Here is a 25564-nt window from a genome sequence, read left to right on the forward strand (position 1 = left end):
CTCTCCCTGTGAAAGTCACATGGTCTGCCCACTATGGCACGCGTGGTAGGCTGGCCGTACAGCAACAGCACCAACAGCCAAAGCCTTTTCACTGGGGTTGAGTAGAAGGGAAACTTAAGGACAGTGTAACCTAAAAGCAGACTGCTGCGGGATACTCAGACAAGATTCTGTCCTACACATGCTGCAATGCACAGACTATTTCACCCTTACTTTTTAAATTTAAGCACTGGTATAGCAGAGAGAGGCTGCTGCCTGTACATTTGCTTAAAAATCTATCCAGACCAAACAAAATAATTTGTTTTCTATGTTGTAGTTACACCTTATAAGGCAATTTTATTAGAAGACAGAAATAAGATATTACTGTGATCTATCCTGAGTCAGACATCTAAGCTGACACTCAACGCTGACGATAGGTGACGGCAAGCGAGAGGCTGTCACCCACACGCTGACTCGGTGTGCGGGCAGCCCGCTGACGTCATATGCGTCACAATCCCTTTTACGTCTGTCCACAGCGACTCAATAAAGCCACGAGTGATCAGACACATCTTCCAACGTGGGCGGAGAAACAGCGGAAGAGAACCGAAGAGAGGTCTGATGGGCAAATCAGTCACCCAGCACACGAGGCTTGGGGTCTCAAATCACGGTTTTTCTCAAAGGAATATGAGCCTAGGTTTCCATGACGATCAAAGATAAACTACATCCTACCAGCCTTGAATATCACCTCCATGTTCTGACTGCATTTTGAGCAGAACAGGAGTTCTGTATAAGCGCCTCAGCCCAGACGTCTTCTCAGGACTGACTGTCCCCGCCCCACCCACCCCTCAAAGGAAAAAGTTCCACAAAAAAACCATGTAGTCTTTTTTCAAAGAAACCAGCTGGTTTGTGGTAGTTGCTTCTGCAATGCCAAGAATTCCTTGCTTAACCACTAGTCTTATAATGACACCAGTTTCGGCAAACCAGTCAGATCCTGGGAGATGTTATTTGCTGAGGTAACCATCAGTGGAGGGGCAGTAGATTATCAGCACCTCAGGGGACCCTGTCACGATGGGGGGGGGGGGGGCTATGCCCCCAGCAGCTGAAAGCCCAACTATATTTCCTCTGATGCCAATCTGCCCATTCTCCAGGCTAACGGAAGCACCGAAGGTGACAGAACATCATCAGAACATCACCCCTGGAGGAAAGAAAGGTGCTCCGGTGCCCATGGTAACGGAATCCTACGTGAGGAACCGCATTTATAAACCTCCACTCCTGTCGAGTGGAGTCCGAATGAATGGTGGATTCAAAGACTCCTTTTGTGCAGTAACGTGGCCAGAATTATACGCACCTTCCCGTGACCCTGCAGCTATAAGAGGAATGGCTCCATCTTACCAGCCAGGAAACAATGTGCAGAACTTTAAACCACGATAACCTCAACACTGCCACTGAAATAAACACTAAACATGATGGTTGCCATCAAACCCAATTCCAAGCAACTAACACAGAATTAAACATTAAAATTAGCACTCAACACTAGAAATGGTGCAATATAATTTTTTTCTTATGTTAAAATTTTTCCCGATACTAAAACATTGAGTACCTGACGATACCGACACCAATCCGATATTTTTCTGCTTTATCAGCTGGTAAGCGTTAAATGAGATATGAGGCCCTCGCTTCTCTTTACAGTACGCTGTGCTAAGGCATTTTTGCGATTTTCCGGGATAGATCTATCTCTGATGGGGAATCAGGTCAGTATCTTACTCCACCTGCCCCCCTGAACTTCTGCTCCAATATTTTTTTCTCGGTACTCACCCAATACCGATAGTGGGTATCGGATCGGTGCCATCTCTACTAAACACTGAATACGGTGGCGAACATTGACTTTGTGCGAATCATTAAACACTAAGCTTGGAGTAAACACTGACTGACACCGGCCCCAAGCCCGGGGCCCCACGGATCTCACATTCCTGGCATACCTTCCCGTCGGTAGACACACTCTGCGGGTCAAAGGGACAAAGCCTGCCCACCACTGACATTGTTCCAGATACAGGGTGCCGAAGAGCAATGGCACAGACTCTCTTATGTAGAAGGACCACACACTTTGACAGCCACCAGCAAACTCTCCAGTCTGCATATATAAGTGCTGCTAACAGGATTAACCAAATACCTGATTTATCCCGATTCACCATTTACTTAGGCCAGCTATAGATGCCTGAACACGTTTGTTATCTTTCTATTGCCTCAGGCAATAAGCCATGACCACTTTTATAAGGCACAATGATCGTATCTGTTAGGCTTTGGCTGTGATCCTGATATTTACTGCTCTTTTATTAGGGTATTTATGGCTAGCTATCACCGTAAAAACAAAGGCATCTCCATGACCAGATCCTCTTGAGTGACGCCCCAAAAACTCTCATGTGATAAAATATAGCTAGAGGCGATCCCGTATCGTGGTACTCAATTGCCGGGTCACAGTGCGGGGCCTTCTCAGCCATTTCTGCACTGACCTGACCTATGATGTCACACGCCTCACACAACAGGTCCCCAGAAAGCAAAAACCGAAACCTGCAATCAGTAGAGATGGCTGATAGCATTGCAGGAATTAGTCCAGATGGACAGCCGTAAACCCACTGCAGCATGGCAAGGCTAAGACAGAGGGAGAAACGCAGCTCAAAAATTACATAACGTGCAGCTCATTTAGTCTAACACATTAATGGGCCAAAATGAGAGGGTGCCTCGCTCTTTTAAGTAGAACAAAATTTGCTGAGTTGACAATGACTAAAAAGCAAACGATCAATCAATGTGTATATATAAAGGCTATTTATAGGAACGACCGCGTGAATAATGAGCTTCTTAAGCGGGGAACGATGGCTTGCTGAAAAAGCTGTATCAGTGGAACAAACCAGCGTGCTGTAAAATACAGCAATTGCGCCCTCTTGTGGCAAGGCTCAATATAGCACTACGTGACAGACTGGTGGGCAGCTTTCCGTCCTATTAAGACCTATGACATACTTTACGGTTTCAAAACCTAACAGAAGTTATTCCCCAGCTGTTTTTGGCATATTTTGCAATCTCATTTCCTACCCACCACTGAAGGCCACCAAATGCCTCCACAACTCGGAAAACAACATGACAATTAAAACCACAAATGACTTAGTGTTACAATAGAGCCCATTATCTCCATCTTCATCTGAGAAATGCCTTTCCACACACTGGCTAAGAGTTCGGCTACAGGCCACATTTTTAAGAACAATGAGCTCTGTTTTGTGTGCTGTGCCTTCCTGGGGGGACAGAGCCCCCCCTTGACACCAGACGACGCTGTTGTCACATCCTAACTTTGCCGCTGAGCCTTTAACTGCCTGACAGCCAAGAGCTGTCCTTCATCTTCTCTCAGGTAAAATGGTGGTACAGAGCTAGAAAGGCAGACTGACGCTCCAAACAGCCAGGGCCCACTTGTGGCTACAAGAGAAGAACCCACTTACTGAGGTGTAGTTCGTCCGTCCTTGGCCCTGGTTCTGATTGTGTAACTCGTGCTCCTGGATCTGCAGACCAGCCAGGTGCTTCTCCAGAGCGGCCCAGTCCATAGTGGGGAGTGGAGGCTCCGGGGTACTGAGGGTCCCTGAGCCCTCTCTGTCCTCCCCCGGGGTGCGGCCCGGCACCCCCACCCTGCCCACGTCTTGCGCTCTCCTGGGTGCAGTCTTGGGTGGGGGCTGGTGCCGACTCATGGGCACAATGATGTTGCCATTCTGCTTGAGCTCCTCGGGCACCGCGGCTGCAGTGGTGGCCGTGTGGCCGCCCAGCGATGCCAGCGGCACCTTGGCGTCCTGGAGCTCCTCGGCCAGACTGCGGCCCCTCAGCAGCTCTCGACTCGCGCCTCCTCCATCGCTGCCTCCCTGCCGCTCACCATAGTCCCCACATTCGCTCTGCCACTCCTCGATGACCTTCTTCTTGTACTCCTGGTAATCCTCATCCTCCTCATAGCCCTCCAGGGTCACCAGGTCCAGGCTGGGGGGGGACTTGTAGTCCGAGCAGGGGGTCACCTTGTTGGAGTTGGACTCTGAGCTGGAGCGGCTTGAGCTGTCACTCCCCAGGTCCATTCCATCCTCCCTGTAGTCCTGGACAGGAAAATAAGGAGCGAACAGGGTCAGATCAAAGGTGACACATCAGGAACAGACTCATTCCCTCCCTGCAGAAATTCACGTTTCCCGCCACTATATCTGCGCACCTCCCACAAATTGCAACTAATCTGAAGCACACAAAATAATTTCCAATGTATGAACAAACGTTGTGTTTTCCTGTATGTCATGTCAAAGCAAGGTTTGTTTCCCCTTCTCAAGGAATTCTCCATGGTTTTTGCCACAAATGAAACATATACTTTAAAATGTCATAAATAACATTGTGACATTGTTATTCTCTACCACAAATGAAAAGAGTTTTGCTCAGTGGCAAAGACCCCCACAGTGACACTGGCAGTTAACGTCATTTTACCAGGCAAGAATCAAACTCCCTCTGGGATTAATGTCACTTCTGATGTTGCCATATGAACAAATTATCTGCTTAAGACAACAGATACATATTCCAATCCACTAAAAGTTTTAAATGTCAGACCCATTAAGAATGTCCTTACAGCAAGAGGGTGACTGGGAAAAGATTTTCTAGCTATAAAGGCAACAAAAACACGACAAAGTGAATGTGTTGCTGTATACAGTAGCAAGCGTACGGTGTTTGCGTACTAAAAATGACTTAGTTAAGGGCAGTTGACTGTTTAGTACTAGAAATCTATACCTCGAGGAACTGAACAGAATTTACAATGTTTCCAATAAGCTACATATTAATGCTTATTGGTACAACATTACTTCAGCTCTTAGAGTACCAAACTATCTCCAAACGTCAACGCATCCACCACGACATTACCTGTATTATTTAAATGACTAAAGTCAGCCTGTTTTGCTCTTTCATCAAATGACTACTGTTCTGGCTTATAATCACCCGGTTCCTTGCTTTGTGTCTTGGTTGTGAATGGGAAATAGGCACCTTTTACTCATTTTATTTTAAACCCACAGCATCCAGTGTCGCTTTTTTTTCCATCTCAGCAGTGAATCACGGTGCGCGGCGAACAGACGCGAAGCTTAGTTGCCGGTCATACGCACTTCGTGTCAGCCGCAGTTTCCATGTAGTGATTTGCTGCAGCTTCTCTTGAGACTCCTAATCCCCACCGAAACTACAAGGTGCACGCAGACCTGGTTAACATGGGGCTTAGTATCTGCATCGACCCGAGTTATATACTACGATCGGGTTATGAAAACGTCATACTACTGATAGGCCTCTGATTCAACAGCATAAAAAAAGCGAATCGGGACAAGTAATACCAAAGCCAAGTGCGTTAATGTTCACTTTTTCAGCAGAGCGCTAAGACAGCCTCCTTGTGGCACGTTCCGCGTAGGATTCAGGGCGAGCAGATGACGGCACCAAGCGCTTCTCCACTCCTTCATAATTCAGTAAAATAAGGTGTAAGGCTAAGGAAACCTAACAACGGCGTCAGGAAGACAAACTGCCGACTTTCGTACATGCGTAATGCTGTTTAGTCTATATAGAACCACGGCGAGACCCCCAGGGTGATAAAACGAAAATATCTTTTATTTGTTTGTGCAGTTTGCGTCCATTTTTAAAGAATCGTTACGTTGCAGCCCCCTTTGCAATGACGACCGCTCAGACGTTTTCATCTCGGCTCAGCCAATCATTTCTAAGACGGAGAAAATTGCCACCGGGACCTTCGTGAGTCACAGCTGTCGGCAGAAATCATGGATAACCTCCACCCGGCGGATATATTTCCTCTCTCGCCTCAAAGTATTAAGACTCATCTCGTCGATTTCCTGTCCTGCACTGAGGTCACAAAAGTTATGAAACATAATAATACTTCACATACTGGGCAAAGCATATAGCTAACTTGCCCGCATGTCCCCACCTGCCAGGATCAGGGCGATCGCACGCGCACACACCCTAAGTTCACTAAAAAGGTTACAAGGAATCACGCGTGTTTTTGTTCTTTTCGCTAAAATTCATTCCACATTGACATCTCGCTACAATGCAATACCTTACCAAAATGCTCATATAAAGAGTACTCTCCGGGTGGATCCTACAATGGAGGCTTTGCCTTTGTTATGTAAAAATTCCGTGACCATTACGTGACCACCGAAAAAGATTAAGCGCTAAACTATAAATAGGGCCTGTGGAGAGAAATCACGTCGCGTCTCCATTCAGAACCACAACTCAGTGTATGAGAGTTGGAGACGATGACAAAGCCGTGGGAATCCGTTTTAAATCTTAGGCAGTAGCTGGAGTCCTTAAAAGGGCAACGACTCCATCATGATGAACCGAGATGTTCAAGACATTTCATATACAAAGTAGAAATAGTCCTATGCTTCTCACGTTAGTCCTTACACGGACGTGTCTGGACGTCTCCCCCATCGTTTATTTAAGTCACAGTTTAAAGTGAGTCAGAGGAAGAAACTCGTTTCCTGGTACTGATACGGTGGGACCCGCTTCAGCGTATCCAGTGGGAATAATCTGTCGTCCTTCCCCTGCTTAGAGAGCGCCTTTGGCACACAATACATGCAAATTGACAGCTGCACAGAACCCCGTCGTGAAAGACAGCATACGGCGGCATGCCTGTATTCCTCTCCATAAAACACGCTCGCTTATTAAGTTAAAGGCGATTTATTATTATTCCCCCCCCCCCAACTTTGCCACAAAAAGCAGTACCCTGCAGCCTCCTTGACGTAGGTATTCTTTCGTTTTTGAACATCGAGCTCTCCCTCACGCTTCGCCTACGATGTGGGCTTGCTAGCCGAAGTTGCTATGCAAAACCGGTGGTCCCGCACATGGGTGGTAACATTATACATGGCATCCTTTTCATTAGGGAATTACGGAAGATTTTTTTTTTAATCGCGTGGCTTATAATGCCAAGTCATTGGTCCTGAAATGATGTCATGTCTCAGAAAAGGTCCTGAGACAAAAACAGTATCTTAAACGCCCACCCGGTATCAATACAGATACGATATAGAAACAGAGCCATGAGTAAAGATCCTAAATGGTCACCACAAAACTAGCGCTGGTACCATCGTCCACTCGATCCTTAGCGTTGCATTTAGGACAGATAGATTCAGTGCACAAGTCGTTCCGCAAATACGCACTGTAACATCATCGTGTTTTTAGAAATTAATTTTTAAATAGAATGAAACAGCACCGGCTAAAATTTTGAAGAAACGTCATATGCAGAACGATAATTCGTCCTTAAAGCAGTTGTCATATTTAATATGAAATACGGATTACCAACAAATACATCAACTGTACATTAAATATCAATAACAGTTCAGAATGTACTTACAGTCATGTTCTCTGTCAAATCTTTCCTCTCAAGACATGTTCAACTCCATACAAAACAAGTGTAACAAACACATAAAGCGATTTTTAAAATTATTTTTTTACGGATGGTTTAGACGACCGCTGTCAGCTGCTACCCAATGATATAACACAAAATCGGCTGGATGTAGTGAACATCCGTGGTATTATTCATTTCTGTAGATATCGGCGAGGAACCCAGCCCCCAAGCAACTTGAGTTCAAAAATAGATGCGATAAAAAATAATCGGGCTTCCCGGCGTCCGGATTTCTGTTCTTCTCCCGACAGATGTCAGACCCAGGTTTCGCTGCCGAGCCCCAGCAAAGTGCGTGTGTTTTTATACATCTGTTCAGCGATCCGTCCCCGTGTCATCCCAACGCGGAGTGCGCGTGCTTCCCCTCGTCCAGCGCGCGCTGACGGGACTGAGAGCGGTCCTCCCCACCGGCGCCCGAACTCCACCGAGCTGCACGCGCGTTATCGCCTCGCCTCGCGGCTGCGGGCTGAAGCGGACCGCTAAGTCCGGCCTTCTGCACCCACTGACCTTGCGAAGTGGGTAGGGCGATGGCCAAAGCGAAAAGCCAGCCACTTCAACCTGTAATTTTTACAATACCTATCTCGTGTCACAGTCCTCATGTACTGACACAAAACAATTAACAATACATATAGAAAAACAAAATTTAAAGATGCAGAACGAACGTGATCATTTAAATATATGCAATTACTGAGTAATGTGGCCCCTGTTTAAATTGGAAAGTGGAACGTTTTAACTGTTCATACACACACACATATATATGTGATGATTTAAATGGTAAACTTTAGATTTTGCTTCACAGTAGTAGTAAGTAAGCGTTGCTCATTTCTAACAGCTGGGACAAGATGGCGTGTTCATACTGACTGGGGTTATGCTATAAAATACTAATCGTTGGCTGCAGCCTTTGATTGTGACGGATGTTGATACTCCTCACTTTACTGGCCTATCTGGAGGCACATGAAGCTGAGTCTGCCTCATGTCCTCGGCTCAGATTAAGCCTTAAGGAAAGTGCTTGGACAACATAATTTACCTTCCCAGTTGCCTGTCACAAACCAGTATGTCATTCATAGAAGTCCAGGCTGTACATTTTGAGGAAAGGCTCTGCTTGTCTTAAGGCTTTTTAGGAGAATACATCAAATTTGATTTAGTCACGGATATCACTTTTTCATTGGCTTAACACAGTATTTCATTTAGCTGCATGACAATCACTTTGATCTAAAGTAGCATAGATATCTTAGAATTAAAAACCCTAGGCCCCCTTATAAATCAAGAATAGAAAATAAAAAGGATTCACTGAAGGGTACAAAGGATTCACTGAAGGGTATACAATAAAGGTATATCAGCTGTATTTCCACTAGAGACCTGCTACACCGTAGTCACATGTTCACTCCATCCACGAGTGGATCACTTGTCATCAAGCTACGAATTAAGACCACCAGACAATAACTATATAGAAAAAACACACATCAACATTGTTGAGATACATTGACTTTTATGAGATTAGGATAATTTTACCATTCGTGGGGAACCACATCATGTCAACTACTGGAGCTAAAAGTATTCTTCAAAAATTGTTAGAAGGTGCAGTTTAAAAAAAAAAAAAAAAAAAAAAGAATTATAGTAGAAGCATTTTTATGTAGCCTGTGCACGGTAAAATCAGCTGGATAATGACAGGGAACTTCAGGCATGTGAATCAGCATGAACACACCTGGTCACCACCGCGCTAAGAAAGTAGCTTTCTCTGAGAAAAGAAAAAAAAAACTGTCATCCCCTTGCCAAGCAAATTTTCAACATTTTTTAAAAAGAAATATTTCTGGCATAAGAAATTGAAGCTTGTCTGACCCGTCAAAGTCTGACTAAGTCATGAGGTACGAGTCAGAGACACTGCAGAGTGACTTTGGAGGCGTGTATTAAAAAAAAAATAATGTACAACCCTCAAAGCAAGCTGCCGACAAACTGTGTCCAAGACGACACATGGAGGAATCCAGCAGCTGGGCGACACTTACAAACAACAACCCATTTCACTACCAGCTCAGCAGCTAATATGATGCATGTATGTGTTAACATTTTAACACTTAAATAAGGGAGGCTGTACTGTATTGTCCTCAGGGAAAACTCTTCTCAATGAAAGAGGAAATAATTTAAATTCTAAATGAACAACTGTTTACAGGTCTACCATTTTGGAATGGCTGTACGACAAACAAGAAAGAAATACTGGCCTAGCAGGCCAACAATTTTAAAGGAAATATTGTTTTTTATGAAGAACTTTGTGAATGACAATATTCAGTTCTATACACAGAACTTTTGTACATTTCATACAGAATAAGTAAGGCAGGAAGTGCTTTCACTGTGTATTTCTCACTTCCTTTGGCTCTTCTACGCACATAACTGAAGAGAAATTTCCAAAATTCACCCAGTTAATTTTTTGTGTTTTTGAGTTGAGACCGTTAATGGCCTTAATTCCGACTGCCTCCTCATATGTTACAGTCCTGGCAGCCAAAACGTATTCCTCATGTAATCCAGCGAAGAACTTTTGTTACATTTTCAGAACTCACTAAGTCTGCAGAAATGAATCCTGTGGACTGAGTGGAAATTTGCTCTGCAGTTATGTTGGTATCACACATTATGTTGCTGTGACAGTGCAGTCGGAGGCTATAACTCCAGAGGAGGTTCATTTTAGATCAGCCCTACTAGTAGGCCATTTCTGTACTGTCAGCAAGAATCGTCAACCTGTCTGTACACAGACAAATGAGTCTGTGACAAGACACATCTGTGTCCATAGCAAAATGCATTGATTGAGGAAAAAAACTGGGTAAGATATGTTTTAAAATACCTTGTCTGCGGTAAAAAATGCATTTTGAATATTACCCAGAATTCACCATTGTGTTGGCCCCTATGTGTCAGAAATACAAAAGACAGATTCTTCGGCTATCTGTAAAGTTTGTGGAACAGATTAAATGAGCTGACATCTCTGGCATGCGAAATACCTGCCGGTTGCTTTCATAGTCATAAAAGCTTACATGGGCAAACAGGTTGTTTAGTTTGATTCAAATGCAAATGTAATTCAAGGCAAATGTAAGCATTAAACTGATCCCTAGTGCTGTGTAAGGGAATAGGCGCTTTCACACTGAAGTTCCCGGAACCTGGTCCCTGTTTACAAGTCCCTGGTCTGTTTGGACTTGGAACTTTGTAGGTCCTGGACACTTACCTGTGTCACTTTCACACCGCACAACAGGAACTAGGACCTTTATGAGAAATAAACATGGGAGATGCAAAAAGTTTGCAGGTTAAACTTCACATGTAATTTCATACGAAACTACATCACCACGCCAAAACAATGGAGGATAATAAAGTCATTTTGCTAGTTATTTGTTAGTTATTGGGGGGGATCAGTCACAATCGGAATGGGACACAGCCGATATTACACCGGCAATATTAGACAAAAGTATATTGGTTAGCGATCAAATTTTCAGATGCAGAAATATAGAGACACAAGTAAAAAATGCATTAATTGATGCATTGAATGTAATTGGGGTACAAAAATAATTCCATCTGCTCAATTTTCTTTCTGCTACATCTCTTTTCCTGCACTTTCGCATAACTTCCAAGTTAGCATTGGTGCTTGTGGGCAACACAACAGCAAGCTATGGCTGTAAGGGCATCCCCAGCCCAGTAGTTTGTGTTCTAATGAAAAGTACCAAGTCTGTATTCGGTACTGAAAAGCGGTTCTGGAACCGCCTCAGAAGAAGTACAATCAGGCTGAGTTTCTGCGGTGTGAACACAACAAAAGTCCCTGGTCCTAGAAATAGGGTCTGGTTCCAGTTGAAAGTTCCGGCGGTGTGAAAGCGCCTAATGGTTTATGGTTAATTCTCAGGTGTAAGCTGAGGGCTATAGTGGAAACAGGTCTGTGAAGAACTGTCATATAAACTGTCATATGTGTTTAGGGACGGCATACAGTCAGTTCAGGATACTAGAAGGTGGCTCTATCATTTACCTGTCTGTCTCTGGTAGATAATGTTCTCTCGTTTCAGGCTCTATCATTCTGTCACTGGTAGATAATGTTCTCTCGTTTCATTTTGCTTTGATCCTTGATATCATCAGACACACAAGATATAAATGTTCAAAAAATTATTTCTCCCTATGCAAAAGCTCATTTCTGTAAAAATTAGTTTCTCAAACTCGAACAAGTTTTTAATTAACAACGTAGATTGTGTTTACTTTAGAACAAAACTAAAATAAATTACTTTTGTAATAAAATATTTTAAATGCCTACAAACTGCAAAAGAAAACTCCAACGGCAACCAAGCCCAAATATAGTTGCAGGAAGCAGAATACAATTAAAGGAACACAACTCATTTCCTGTGTGTGTGTTCGCATTACACACACAGACACTCCCACATGCATGGGCTGCGTAGGCGTGTGGCCTTTGGGGACCTGAGGACGGCGTTCACACCGTGCAGTGTGAGAAACGCTTACAGCCATCTGAAAATCACTCAGCCCTTCCTACAGATAGCAAGCTGCAGTGGACAGACGTAAGGTATAGGATGAAATTAAGCAACAATGAAAAACACTAAGCGCTCACTGGAATGAAGGAGATTTAGAAAAAGAATTATCTTCGAAAGGTTTGTAGCCTTTAAGTTTGTCTCGCTTAGGCCTTTAAGTCTCCTTTCAGCGGCACATAAAGAACAGGAATAACCCAATTTAAAAGTAAGCCTTTCAGAGGAGAGGAGTGGCTGGTTTGCTGTTACCGGAAGCCCTTGTGCCAGGCGTTCAGCCAGGCAGCCCTAGTTAGATGCACATTAGCAATGAAATTTGTGGTTCATTTATAATTAGCACTTAAATAATGCATAGCCAATTGAGTGGACAGAGGAACAAAGAAGATGATACTATTTGTTAATTAACAAGCAATTAAACAAGTAGCTTCACTTTAAATACTGATTACCTAATACACAGGTAAATAAAGAAATGGATACGTGAATATAAAAATAAATACACTGTAATTAATGAAAAACTGAGTGGTGTACCTCTCTTTTCAGAGCGATCGCTGGTGTAGATGACACAGCCCTGACAAATCTCTCCATTCTCTGCTGGTTTTGCCAGGTGTAGTTAACGAATGACAGGAGGGGGGTGACAGTGGTTTTGACTGGTTATGGAAGAAGGGCCCCTCCTGATAAGCACTGGTGCATCAGAGCTGGAATGCGGGGCCAGGCGGGCTGGCACTAATTTATGAGGTGTCTTAAGCGGAGTGCGTGCAGGCGGGGTCCCAAAATGCCCCCCTCATTTTGCTGGGATGGGCAGTGTTACGTGTAAACACTCCTCCAGGGTTCTCTGCAAGCCATTTGTTATTGGCTGGTATTGACTGTGGAGTGGCTTAATCAGATCGACTCTGGCCCAAGGAGGGAGGCTGGAATGGGGGAGGGGGGCTATGAAGATGCTGTAAATGAGTGAAATCAAAAGTCTGATTCCTGGGGTGGGGCACCTGTATCATTATACATAGGCTGTTGCTCTTGCTTACTCATTTAGGACCATTCTTCTACCATCTTTAACATTTCTCCAATAATATTTTTTTTCTCATGAAAAATTTATAAATGTCATAAGCTACTGTAAAGGTACAGAGAAGGTACAGGCAATACTGATAATTAAGTACTAATCATAATGATCACAGCGGAGGAAATGGCTGGAATGGAAAACGAATCTGCGTATGGCTTTGCCCCATAAACACTGTGAGGCTGAATACTCGTGCCCTTGGACCACACCAGCTGCTAGTAATGAGCTGGCCTGTTAAGTGTACTAGATAAACTAGAAGTAAGTAAACTAGAAGGTAGTCTACTAAATAAAAGGGATATCAATGTTAAAGAATGATATGAAATGTTTAAAACATCTACCTGTCACTATACAGCCGTATAAAAGATACCTTCATTGGAAACACAGCCCTGATGGATTTTCTACTTGGCAGGAAAAGAGGAGGATGGTCAGGGTGGGGGGTGGGGGGGGGTACTTCCCGACAGTCTTAACCTTGTAAAAACAATCTGAAATTTTAATGGACACTAACATCTACAAGACACTGCACCCATAAGAGGGTTCAATATTGCAGACATTCTAAAAAAATCCCCCCCCCCCAGACTTGCTTGTCTCCAAACCTCTTTTCACTTCACTGCATGTGACCATTTCCAGTCGGCAGGCCTGCACACGTACCGCTCACAAAGACAAATACAAATGGCGGCTACATTTTCTTTGCTTGGACGTTCTCTATATAGCTAATTTGAAGAAGAAAAAAAAAACTACAGTTTTAGGGGGACATTTTATCAAAATTTGGGTTAATTCTACCACCTCCAAAGCTATGTCTAACCATAAAGGTTACCTTAACCCTAACCCCAGCTCTAGCCCTGATGGCAAATCTAACTCTCCACAAAACCCTAACTCTAACCATTAGGCAACTCTAACCCAAGCTCAAACTCTAATGCCTTGATGCCAAACCTAACCCTAAATCCTAGGCTTAATGCCAAATATAACCCTAACCCTAACCCTAATCCCAGTCCTAACTCGACTGCGGTCTTCTAATCCTACAACTGGTATAAACTGATTCACACACATACTGTATACAAATGAAGACCGTGTGCTGAGTGCCTGCCATTGTTAGCTGGCTTGAAACAGTAGCAGGATAAGCAGCACAGGCTTAAAATGATCTGTACTTAGTAACAGGCGAGCCAGGCTGTCCGCAGTTCAACAAATTGCTCATAGCCACTTAGATCACTGCACATCCAGTGTGCTTCATTCACTGCCATGGGCATACATGCTGCATGGGTAGCAGTGTTTGAATGCAACACTTCATTAGACACTTCATTAAGTCCTCTCTCTCACATGTAATAGCGACCAAAATCTCGATTTTTCCTTATTATGGGCATTTAAAAGAGAGGTCAGTTTGGATATTAGGATTTAGGAAGTCACTTAAAACTCCATGACAACATCTCATTCAGTACTCATTGGAACTGAGACAACATTCAATACTTTGCAACGCAAAATTGGTCTTTGAGTTACAGACCTCGTCAGTCATTAGACAGGTTGATCAACTTGTTTCTTCCCCAATCCATCAGATTGTGGCATAATCTCCACGTAACAAAAGGCAGGAGATGAATAAAGATTCACATAGAGTCGACCTACGGTGCCGGAGGAGACAATGAGTCACTGTAAACATCCGTCTAGCTGGCACAATGAGCAACAAACAAAACAAATAGGTGGGCGAAGGTCACCAAAGGTCATAGCTGCAACAAGAACTCCCTGATTTGGATTCCTTGCTCATGCTACAGTGGACCTGGACCCATTGAGGTACAAGCAAGTCCCCCAAGCTAAAAATTACAGCCAAGGTTAACCTGTCATGAAGATAGCTCTGTAATCTGCAGCAAGTGGAAGACTGAATTTGTTCTGTGTCTATATGTTAAAAGACGATAAAAATAGTGAATGAGAATGAAAAGAGAGAAGTGAACACTAAGCAATTGGTGCAACAGCAGTTAATCAGTTAATTAAATTGAGTTAATTGAAGACAACTGTATGACCTTTCAAAATGTTTACAACTAAACAGACAAAAACACAAGAGCACCAAACAACCACCTAAACAGTAATAAAATTACAAAACAACTGCAATGTCATTGTACTGAAAGTGCAAAAACCCAAGCGCTTTCAAAACAATGAAACAGAGTGCATGAGACTGGGGATGTGAGAGTTCATGTGTAAATGCTCAAACTACACAAGTAAAATTTATACACACCTAAATTATATATGAACAAACCACTTAAGTGAGACGGCCGAGCATGAATGGCAAAGAAGCGGATGTCTGCGCATCAAGGGCCCGGTTCTGAGAAGCAGATAGCCGCCCTAAGACAAAGGTGGAGGATGGGGGGGTGGTGGCAGCGTGTGTGTGTGTGTGGGCTACCAGAGCTGCATTACAATCAGTGCTATAAGGTCAACCTGTGTACAGGGATTTGAATGTAATCACTGCTCCCGGAAATGCCACCATCACGTCGCACAGGGGCGTTTGAATAATCAGAATATGTCAGGCACTGCACGGGGCAGGGGGCTGCTGTTTTATAACCTATTGATCAAACTTTAATCACTTTTGAAAAAAAAAAAGGTACGTGTCTCAGTCCCAAGCAATGTAATTGCCCAATGATGGATGCTGTGTTAGAATGTTTGACAAACACACGCAAGATCAGGGACTGGATTTCAGATTCAAAAAATAAAGAAAAACCCCTGATGTCCATTAACAGTATTATTATGGGCAACCATCCAATTCCTATTCACGACAATATCTGGCTAGGGTACACACACACACACACACACACACACACACACACACATACACACACACACACACACAGAGGTTTGTAATTATATCTTTGTGGGGACTCTCCATTCATTTCTATGGGGAAAACTCTAATCCCAACATGACGACCTTAATCCCTACCCAGCCCTAACCTTAACCATAAGTAACCAAATAAAATACAAGACTTCTGGCATTTTTACTTCTTTGATTGCAGTCACAGACCTGAAAAATGGTCCCCACAACGTTAAAAAATCAGTTATTTATTTCATTGTGGGGGACATTTGGTAATCCTAAACACAATAAAACACATAAACCTAATCACACACACACGCGCATGTAGGGTAAACATATCCTTATGGGGACCGCTCATTCATTTCAATGGGAAAAATGCTAACAATAACTATGACAACCTTAACCCCTACCCTGCCCTAACCATAACCATAAGTAACCTAACAAAATACAAGAGTTTTTGCATTTTTAGTTTTTTCATAGCAGTCACCGATTTTTATAAAATAGAGTTTTCCCTTATAGGGACCAGGAAACCGGTCCCCATAAGGGAAAAAAAACGGATATTTATCACGTTATGGGGACATTGTGTCCCCATAAGGATAGGTAATCCGGCTTGCACACTCACACACACACACACACACACACACACACACACACACACACACACACACACACACACACAGGATGTTGAACAAAAATCACCCAAATATTAAGCCCTTAGTACAAAGAGTACATAGTATATCAGGTAGTTTATGCCAATTTCTGGTATATTTTAAGTACATATTAAGAATGCAGTAGCAGCTCAGTCTAGGTATGAGACATTTTTATTCTACATGATAGCGAGTGGGTTTTCCCAGGATGGAAGCGGCAGTCTTTGTGGCCATGATACGGATTCGTTCAGGATTTGATACACAAAACACAGACGCGCAGAGCAAATTGTCGATGCATGGCCTTTTGCTCATTCGGCTGGGCCTCCCCTGCTGCGTGCCTGAATGAAGTCTCCCCCCCCCCCCAGATGCAGGGGCCGGGGGCAGGCTGGCTAAAGAGGCCGGGAAGCCGAGCACAGCTTCAAAAGGATTCCTCACTGTGCAGACAATTAGGCGATTTGCGGCAGTCTGCTCCGACAAGGCGCTGGGGTGGACGGCCATAAAACAAACAAATAAATGTGAGGCGTCGGCCACGCCCACTACGTCTGAGCAGACCGGACGGGCCCTTACTGCTCTCAGCGCACTGTGATAATGTCGAGGGAACACTAGAAAACTGGGTCTCAAGGTGCATGTCTCTCCTTAGCTGTTTCTACCTTATAATGGCGATTATAAGTCATAAGCATATGCCTTTAAGAGATCTGCATAACGACGTCAAAGCTGCATCCTGTAAAATGGCTTAAAATAATGCCTTATGTTACCTGTATGGCTGGCAGTTATAGCCTATAGACACATGGATGGTACATTAAGTTGCCGAATAGCTCCCACAGTAAACCACCGTCTTTTACGCCTGTTGTTGACAAAGGCATCTTTGACAGCTTTTCGACTTCTTTTGCCCCTTCGTGCACATCTGTGTGGGGGAGTGTTCGGGTCCGCAAGGAAAAGCTGCGCTACATTTCTGTAAAGTGATACACTGGAGACACATCACACCTCGGACGACCAAAAGCCATTCGCACAGTAACCCCAAGGCATTCTGCTGGGAGAAGGAGAGAAAGACAAAAGGAGGAAAAGGGGGGGGGGGGCATGGAGGGTTAATCTTTGCACTCCCCCCGTGGAGTGACTGAAAACAGGAGTACAGAGGAAGGGACTACAAAATCACCTAGTTAAACATTTAGTAATCTCCCCCCAAGTGGGGAGTCGTGCATATTTAGGTTGATGAGAGGGGCTTTAAATAACTAGCCTTAACTTAGCAACTGCAAGGCACCAATTAGAAGAGACATTTAAAAAAAATCAGGTAAAAATACCCAATCTGAAAAATTGAATAGTTATACTTTTACATACAGTATATCAGCTTTAAACCTCGTTAAGAACAAAATTATTAAAAATTTTTTGATGACTGCAATCAGTATGTGAAAAGCTCAAATTTGTTTATGTATATACAGTATGACGTAATATAATATAGTAACAGTAACATATGAATATGATGACTTTGACATATAACTGCCATATTGTCATGGAAACAGAGTTTCCCTGGGGTGCAGCTGTCTGAAAAGTCAAACGGGGGCCATTGTGTCAGCGAATCGCTCTGACGGTGTCTGCCACCCCACTCAGGAATAAACGATGGATCTTGTGACAATCCACCGTCTGTCTCTCTGCCACCAATGACAATCCACCGTCTGTCTCTCGGCCACCAATCAGCAAAACTTAGCCAGTATTCTGCATCCGTCCCTCTTCGAGCGATGAGCCTCTAAATAAACCGCCACGCATTTCCGCTGGCTGAGAACAGCCTCCTACTGCTGTGTGGCAATTAATAACCCAGCAGCTGATGATGCCTGCGCCCCCCCCAGGGAGTGAGGGCAGAACTGTGCTTTTTCTCTAACCAGCACTAAACCTTGTTTCGGATAATCAGAGTGTGGTGTGACCAGATTTCTACTGATCGCTGACCAGAAATGAAGGGCTGCAGAGTGGAGGAAAGTGAGGGAACGATTAATTTGTCAGTGTTTGTACGATTCGAAGGGCACAAACTAAAAGGCCCTCACACTCAGTGGTGACACTTAAACCCGCCACAGTCAGCAGTCTGGACGCTCATTTATTCTCCTGTCATAAAAACAAAAAATTTTTTTTTACACTGCACTAGTTTTACTAAACCCCAGCCTTGTAAAAAAAAATGACATAGCTTTGTACATTTGCATAAATTTTCATTGTATCCCTGTCAACATTATATTATGTATAAAAATTAGATTAATGGCTCGGAGTCCAGTGACATTATTAAATTGATCAAAACCATTAACATTTTAACTACAGCCCCTGGGAGCGCAGGGCTGTGGGCGGACTGGGTCGGGCTAATCGGAGGAGCGGCTTATGAACCAGCGGAGGCGGTGCTGGTGAACTTCCCAGCCGTTCCAAAGTGAGCGAGCGTGTGCCGGTCGGCTCTGTAAGCCACAGCACAGAATGATTTAAAAACACAGCTACAGACTCCTGTGTATCTTGGTTAAATAAAGTACCAGAGTGCATCTAACTAGTCATTGTGTGTGTCCTGGTATGTAGATATAACCCCCCAACAGCAGCACGTCAAATTGGTGCAATCAAAGCTGACAGTTTTCTGTCTAAACATAGCGATACCTATGGAATATGGGAAAGGCTTAAATAAGGCTGCCTGGAATATACAGTATAACAGCTATGAAACTGATGGCAAAAGGTATATTCATTAACTAGAAAACAATAGCTCTATAAATGCTAATAACAGTGAACAAGGGAATAACAGGAGAATAGCAATCGCAACACATTTCAATTTCAGACAAGCAGACGTGGATATGACTTTTTCCGCTGAGCGACTGGATGGCTGCACATCCAGTTACAAATTTAATTCCTCTCATTTGCGCTATGCCTTCTTAATGCCGAGATGCTGTGTTCATTCTTATTCAGTAGTTTCGTGCTTTTATTATGATTTCCTTTCTCACAGACCTCCGTTCTCTCTTCCATCGAGAGGGGTTAGGTGGCCCGGCTTCGCTCTCGCTCATCGCTCTACAGCGACGTCTGCTGTCAACTCTGCCCTGCAGGGCTGTGGATGAAAACCGAGCAAACAGGAAGCAGTGCAAAGAGAAGCAGGTGGCTGAGATGTTACACATCAGAGGAGGTGTGGGGTCATTTTTACCCCTCCTGGAGTAGCTGGCTAATCCAGTCTGGAGGTGTGTGTTTGTGTATATTTGTGTGTATGGATTGGACCAAATCCATGGACCAAATGTCCCCCACCATGTAATAAAAATCTATTATTTTGACGCTGTGGGGATCATTTTTCCAGTCCCCACAAAGATTTAAATAATTTAAAAAATTAAAAATGCCAAAAGTCTCGTATTTTGTTTGTTTACTTATGGTTAAGGTTAGGGCTGGGTAGGGGTTAAGGTCCCCATAGAAATTAATGGTCCCCACAAAGATATAATAATAAACCTGTGTGTGTGTGTATGAATGTATCCACACTACATATTTGTATGGATGTTGTCTTGTTTCCAGATAATGAACAACAAGCTCACATCCAGGCCACATTACCAGACAGACGTGAGATTGTTAAGGAGCTGCGGAAATGCTCCGGGGCTCCCAGTGAGTAACTGCAATGATGACGGAGGCCATCTGAGCGACTGGTCAGCTGTGGTGACTTCCAGCGACCTAAGCACAGGTCATGCACAATGACGAGTGCCACTGGGCCCGAAGCCAGCCTGAAACCACGGAGCCCTGATTATCACGCTCTGCAGAGTAAAAGACCCAGCTCCATTGTGACATTTATAATTATATCCAAATAGCTACGCCATTGAAGAGCAAAGACATCCTGCAACAAACATTCAGCCAAAGGTGAATTCAAACAAACAGAAATATTTCACAGTAGAAAAAAGTCAGACTGGAACAAAATAATGGAGAAATACATGCCCCTTTATTTTCCAAATCCACAAATACTGTACGTAATGGTAGTAAATATCATGTGAAACGATAAATATCTAGAAGAAAGTATTCTAAAATGGGAAAGGGTTAGTTAAATTCTCAAATCGGAATGTCTGTCCATGCAGTTGTACTTTTTGATATATATGATATATAGATATATGGTGTAAACAGCACACAAATAAAACGCATCTGAAAGACACTGCACTTCTTCACCTAGATATAGGGTCACATGATCTATTGGACTCTTTGTTACAAAGAGGAGCTGAAATATGAGATAAGCTGAGGTGTTCATACAGAAGGCTTTCGCCACGAGACAGGTGACACGGGTGATAGTTACTTAGCCAGCGTTAGCAGGTCCCTGGAGCTTTGGGACAGTTCAGACTTGTTGCCAGGTGAGGATGTTCAATGACACTTCTGATAAGCGTCAGTCTGTGACCTGCTGTGCAGACGGAAATGTTAGTGACATTCACTGTCACAAGCTTGTTCTGTGTGAGATGCTAAATGTGTAGGATCTAGCCCGGGCCGTACTGCACCAATCAATTGACGAAACTGAATTGACTGTTTCCTGTTACATTATTTATTTTGCCGGCAGCCGACCTTACCTAGGTTGAAAGGCTTTTATATTGCATACATAATTTGCTACTTAAGTGAAATGTCTGAGTCTACAGCCCTAAGAGCAGTGGAGCGGCACCCTAGATGACCTGGCAGAGACCCTCACACACCCTCAGAGAAACTCATCCTTAAGGCTATCAAGCAGGCAGGTCTTTGAACCGATGGCTGACACCAAACCCCTGGATGAGGAAAGGAGTGTGGTAAAAATGAGGAGTGAAAGGGAAACTCGGGGATTGAGAGCATGCACACACTCCAAACGTACACGGGCGTCTCGTGAGCAAGGCGCGTGCACATCTGCATCTGCGATCTGCATTTTCAAAGGTCCTTAGTTATATCAGAAATCTGAAACAGTGAATCAGAGAAAGCAGGAATGAAGATGGACGAATGATATGTCTACTCCTGGCTATCATCTTATTGGCTGTCTGGCACAAACTCATTCCGCATGTTTAAATTCCTGTTGCTGGACTGTGCTTTCAGCCTTGACACTCATGTGTCTGTTGGGGTTGGATTGGGTAACCATGGTGATCTAGCTCCAACCTCCTTGCCTTACGAACCGAATTCTCCCTGGGGCCTTCATGCTCCGGATTAGATTGCAGATGCAGAATCATTGACTTGACTTTGGGGTGAAACAGTAATGCTGAACTGTGCTGCTGACCGCTTGTTTGGTGGAAGCGGTGTTATTTGGTCAGAGGGAGGAGTGCAGGGTTCACCCGGGGGCACGGGGGGGGGGATGGGGGAACGTGACGGCAGGAGACTATAATAACAGCACTGCTCCAGGTCTCACAGTGACAGCCAGGGAAAGAGAGAGGCAGCTGCTGTGTAATAGGAGATGGGAAAACATGCCGGCGCTGTGCCACCGTCCCCCCAGGGCTGCGTCATGGTTACCGGCCTCCGCCGCACGCAAGAGTGGCAGACTTATGTGATCATGCAACCTCAAGCGAAGACTGTGGACACAAAACACCCAAGTCAATGAAGTGGCCGGAAACAGTTTTGGTTCTGTTTTCAAACTTACACTTGATTCTTGGCAGAAAGAATTAAATAAAAGCCTGACAGAAACACTCAGAGGGGTAAAACCTGCTTGTGTCATTGTGTTCCCCTGGATTACCTTGTTGGGAGCATGGAAAGATCTAAATGATTTAAGATAAGGGAGGTCCAATTAGGATGAAGTAGGTCCTTAAGAGCAATGCAGTTCCTCGCACTAACTCTAGCAGATTGTAACGTACACATAAGATCAAGTGAGCATTAAATCCTCAGAATCTAGGGGCACTAATGCAGAGATCTTCATATTTACTCATCGCTGTTTGCGTGAACGAACACTGATCATGTCTTTATTGGCTTCCAGTATTTCACCCCACCTAAAAATACACAATTTATCTCTGCTGATTCTCGCACATCAAGGTGTATTATGCCCTAAAGTGGATTCTGTGTGTGCTTTTATGACTTCAAAATGGAATATGCCACATGATTGGTAGAATCATAAAAAGTGAAGTTCTCTACACGTAGAGCGGAATCACAGCATGCTTTTCTCTTTACGATGACATCAGCATTTTTCTCCATCCTGTTAGTTTGGGCTCCACTCAAAAGCTTGCCAGCCTTAAGAAGAATGAGTTTCACCCTCTGTTGAAACACACAGGAGCCCCCAGATCTCACAGCCACGGGCCTTTAGAAGCACATTCCAGTCGGGTAGACAGAGCGGGTTCAAGGGCAGCTCTGACTGCGCCGAGCGGCTGATAAGCAGCAACAGAGCAACGCTGTCAGCCTCACAGCAATGACGTGGGAGGCAAATCGCCCACATTCATGGGGGTCGGGTTCCACGCGGCACGAGACGCAGGAGGAATCAGGCTGACAGCTGGACGAGACATTAGCTGGAATCCAAGCGAGGGAGATGATTGCTGCTGCCTCTCCAGCCTTCAGGACTTAATGGGCCAGATACAGATCATTATGTTTAGCAGTAATAGCTTGTGTGGAAAAATCTTGCAGCATAATTTTCTTTAGTGCCTTTTTATTTCATCCAAAAGGATATCATTTACATTAGTTACACATCTGAAAACTGAAATATGGAATGTAATACTAGTTAGTTTAATTAAAGTTCTGTTAGGAACTGAGTTATGCTTATGACAGTTATCCAAGCACGCAGAGTGTGAGGCGGACTCACAACAGCACTTAATAGATGTCAGATGACAGAAGATCCAGTCCTATTCTGTAGCATGCGGTCAGGCCAACAGCAAGGCTTCTCAAAATATATTAGAAAGCTGAATTAATGGGCACTCATCATTATTGCCATTGAAAGCTTCGTATTTATTCCATGGAAAGTCATAACTTGGTTGGAAATTTCCCCTGTGGCCACAGTTTACGCAAGATGTACTGTATGGAGTATTTTTAAAGCCCAAGAACATGGAAATGGTACACGAGTCACCCCCCCCATTGAGTTATCTAGCCCGGCCTGGTGGTGGGATGCACGTCAGAGACTGACAGGCATGTGCGGCTGGAGTCTCCCAGAAGGCAGGGGAGCGCTGGGCAATCCTTCTCCTCTCGTTTTGTCACCTTCTCTCTGCGCCTACACAGGGACCTGCCGTATTCACACCTCACCAACTCCCATGTTTTATTTGTTTGTTTGTCTGTTTATTGCCAAGGTTCACATCAAGGCGTATCTCTTAAACATGGAGATAACACTTTGTCAGGGGGTGAAGGGAATTAACCCTATAGCGCCATATGTATCATATTTGATACAAATATTTCTAAGACCTCTACGTCAGTAATAGGATTACCCCTTTCCTCAAAAACCCGTTGTATATAATCCTATACCTGTCTTTTACCCCCTGGTGGATGACTTATGTACTGCAGGTGGAAAACGTCTCTTTTTTTTAAAGAATCAAAGACGGCTGCACGCAGGTTGTAGCCGGCAGGATTTTCACGGGATAAGAAGTCCTATTTTTGGAACAGTTACCGTAGGCGCAATTTAGCGAAAATTGATTATATTTCAAAATTAGCCTTTATTAGTGTGAAACAACTCATAATAACTTAATATATCATGAAATATTTTATTGAAAAACGTTGGTGAAAATTGTGTATCAAATATGATACTATGGGTATGTAAATGTATTTTATTTGTCAGTGCATCAATTGTTGTTTTAGTCAATTTCGTGATCAAATTTGTATTATTTATACCATAATACAAACAACAACTAATATATTACTTAATTTAAGCTTGAGTATTTCTTCTAGTACACATTTTGAGAAGAATTTGACATTTATGCTGACCGCAAATAGTCAATATATAGCTTGTAAACGTAACGATGTATTCTTTGTATTATTCTGATTTGTATATTTAGACAGCAAAAAAGTACAGTGTAGAAGATATCTTGAATATGATAATTGATGGAAACCTGGAGCAGTTAGGGGAGAAAGATGATGACAGTAGTGAAGAATGGAGTCCTAAGGGAGTGCCTAATAAAGAGGGATCAGATAGTAGTGATGAAGATATGAGTGATGAAAGTGTAGAAGAATCAGACACACCAGTACAGTCAAAACAAAGCACAACAGAGCAGTCAGCAGGGCAAAGTGAAAAAGAAAGAGTACAGGTGGAAAAAAGTGCCATTTGATCCTCCAAATATTGAGTTTGATGGATATGTTGATGTCTCAGAATGGACTCCCTGCATGTATTTTAATCAGTTTATTACTGATTAAATGATTCAGGAAATTCTGCTGTGCCTCTTGATATGAGAAAGGATTGTGTTGACCATTTACCAACATGTAAACAAAGACAGATATGCCCAGGAAGCCACTTCTCACATATCTACTGTGCAAGATCCAAAGTCAACCTTTGTCTAAACCAGGGGTGTCCAATCTTATCCGCAAAGAGCCAGTGCGTATGCGGGTTTTCGCTGCAACTCCCTAATTAGATTACTAATTAGAGGACTAATTGGCTGAAGAGTCCTCACACCTGGGTTTGAACAGCTGACCTACAGGTTATCCCAAAAACCTGCATACACACCGGCCCTTTGCGGATAAGATTGGCCACCCCTGGTCTAAGCAAAAACAGAAATTTTTGGCCTTCCATGAAAAGTAAGCATGAGAAATCACCCCACACAAAAGATGAACCACTGCCATGCCTCTAGATGTGATCAATGTGAGAAAAGATGGCCACTGACCATTTACTAACATAGGAAACAAGACAGAGATACAAGCACTGCCCAGGAAGACAGAAAGAAAGCCCAAAAATGTTGCAAAATACTCATAAAAGTTGTCAAATGCTGTAAAACATGTTTAAGTATGCCAAGTGTTTTGTAAAGGCACACAAATGTATCTTTATGGTTGACAAAATATGATCTGTACATGTCCAGAAATACCTGTTGTATCAAATATGATACAAAAAGAAAAATGGGTTATCCAGGTCATATTTCAAATTTTTTTTTTGTTTTGTTAAAAGCATCCAGAAAACAGTTCAGTCTCTGAAAATTAGAATTTTCTGGCAATTATTTAATAATGCAGGCTTTATAGGGTTAAAGAGTTCTCCTTCCCAATGTACCAAAGGAGGGTTGGTCAAGACTCTTGACTGTTAAACTGATCTCCAACCAATGACATTTTCAATACGTTGCCATGCCAGATCCTGGTCACCAGGCTTTCAAAAAAAAT

At 43.5% G+C, this 25564-nt stretch overlaps 1 protein-coding gene across 4 annotated transcripts in view; it reads right to left on the reverse strand.

The window, feature by feature from the left end:
• The window catches only part of schip1 (schwannomin interacting protein 1), a 166242-nt gene that overhangs the window by 31116 nt on the left and 109562 nt on the right, over window positions 1-25564 (reverse strand). For 2 of the 4 annotated variants that reach the window (XM_023807288.2, XM_023807287.2), the window contains one exon: window positions 3462-4094. In XM_023807288.2, coding sequence (XP_023663056.1) covers window positions 3462-4094 — 633 coding nt within the window. Of the gene's footprint in view, window positions 1-3461; window positions 4095-6078; window positions 6219-7366; window positions 7859-25564 lie in introns of those variants that run through there. The other 2 variants (XM_023807290.2, XM_023807289.2) reach the window with 2 other exon arrangements.

The sequence above is a fragment of the Paramormyrops kingsleyae genome, chromosome 17, assembly GCF_048594095.1.
Source record: "Paramormyrops kingsleyae isolate MSU_618 chromosome 17, PKINGS_0.4, whole genome shotgun sequence".
Lineage (NCBI taxonomy): Eukaryota > Metazoa > Chordata > Actinopteri > Osteoglossiformes > Mormyridae > Paramormyrops > Paramormyrops kingsleyae.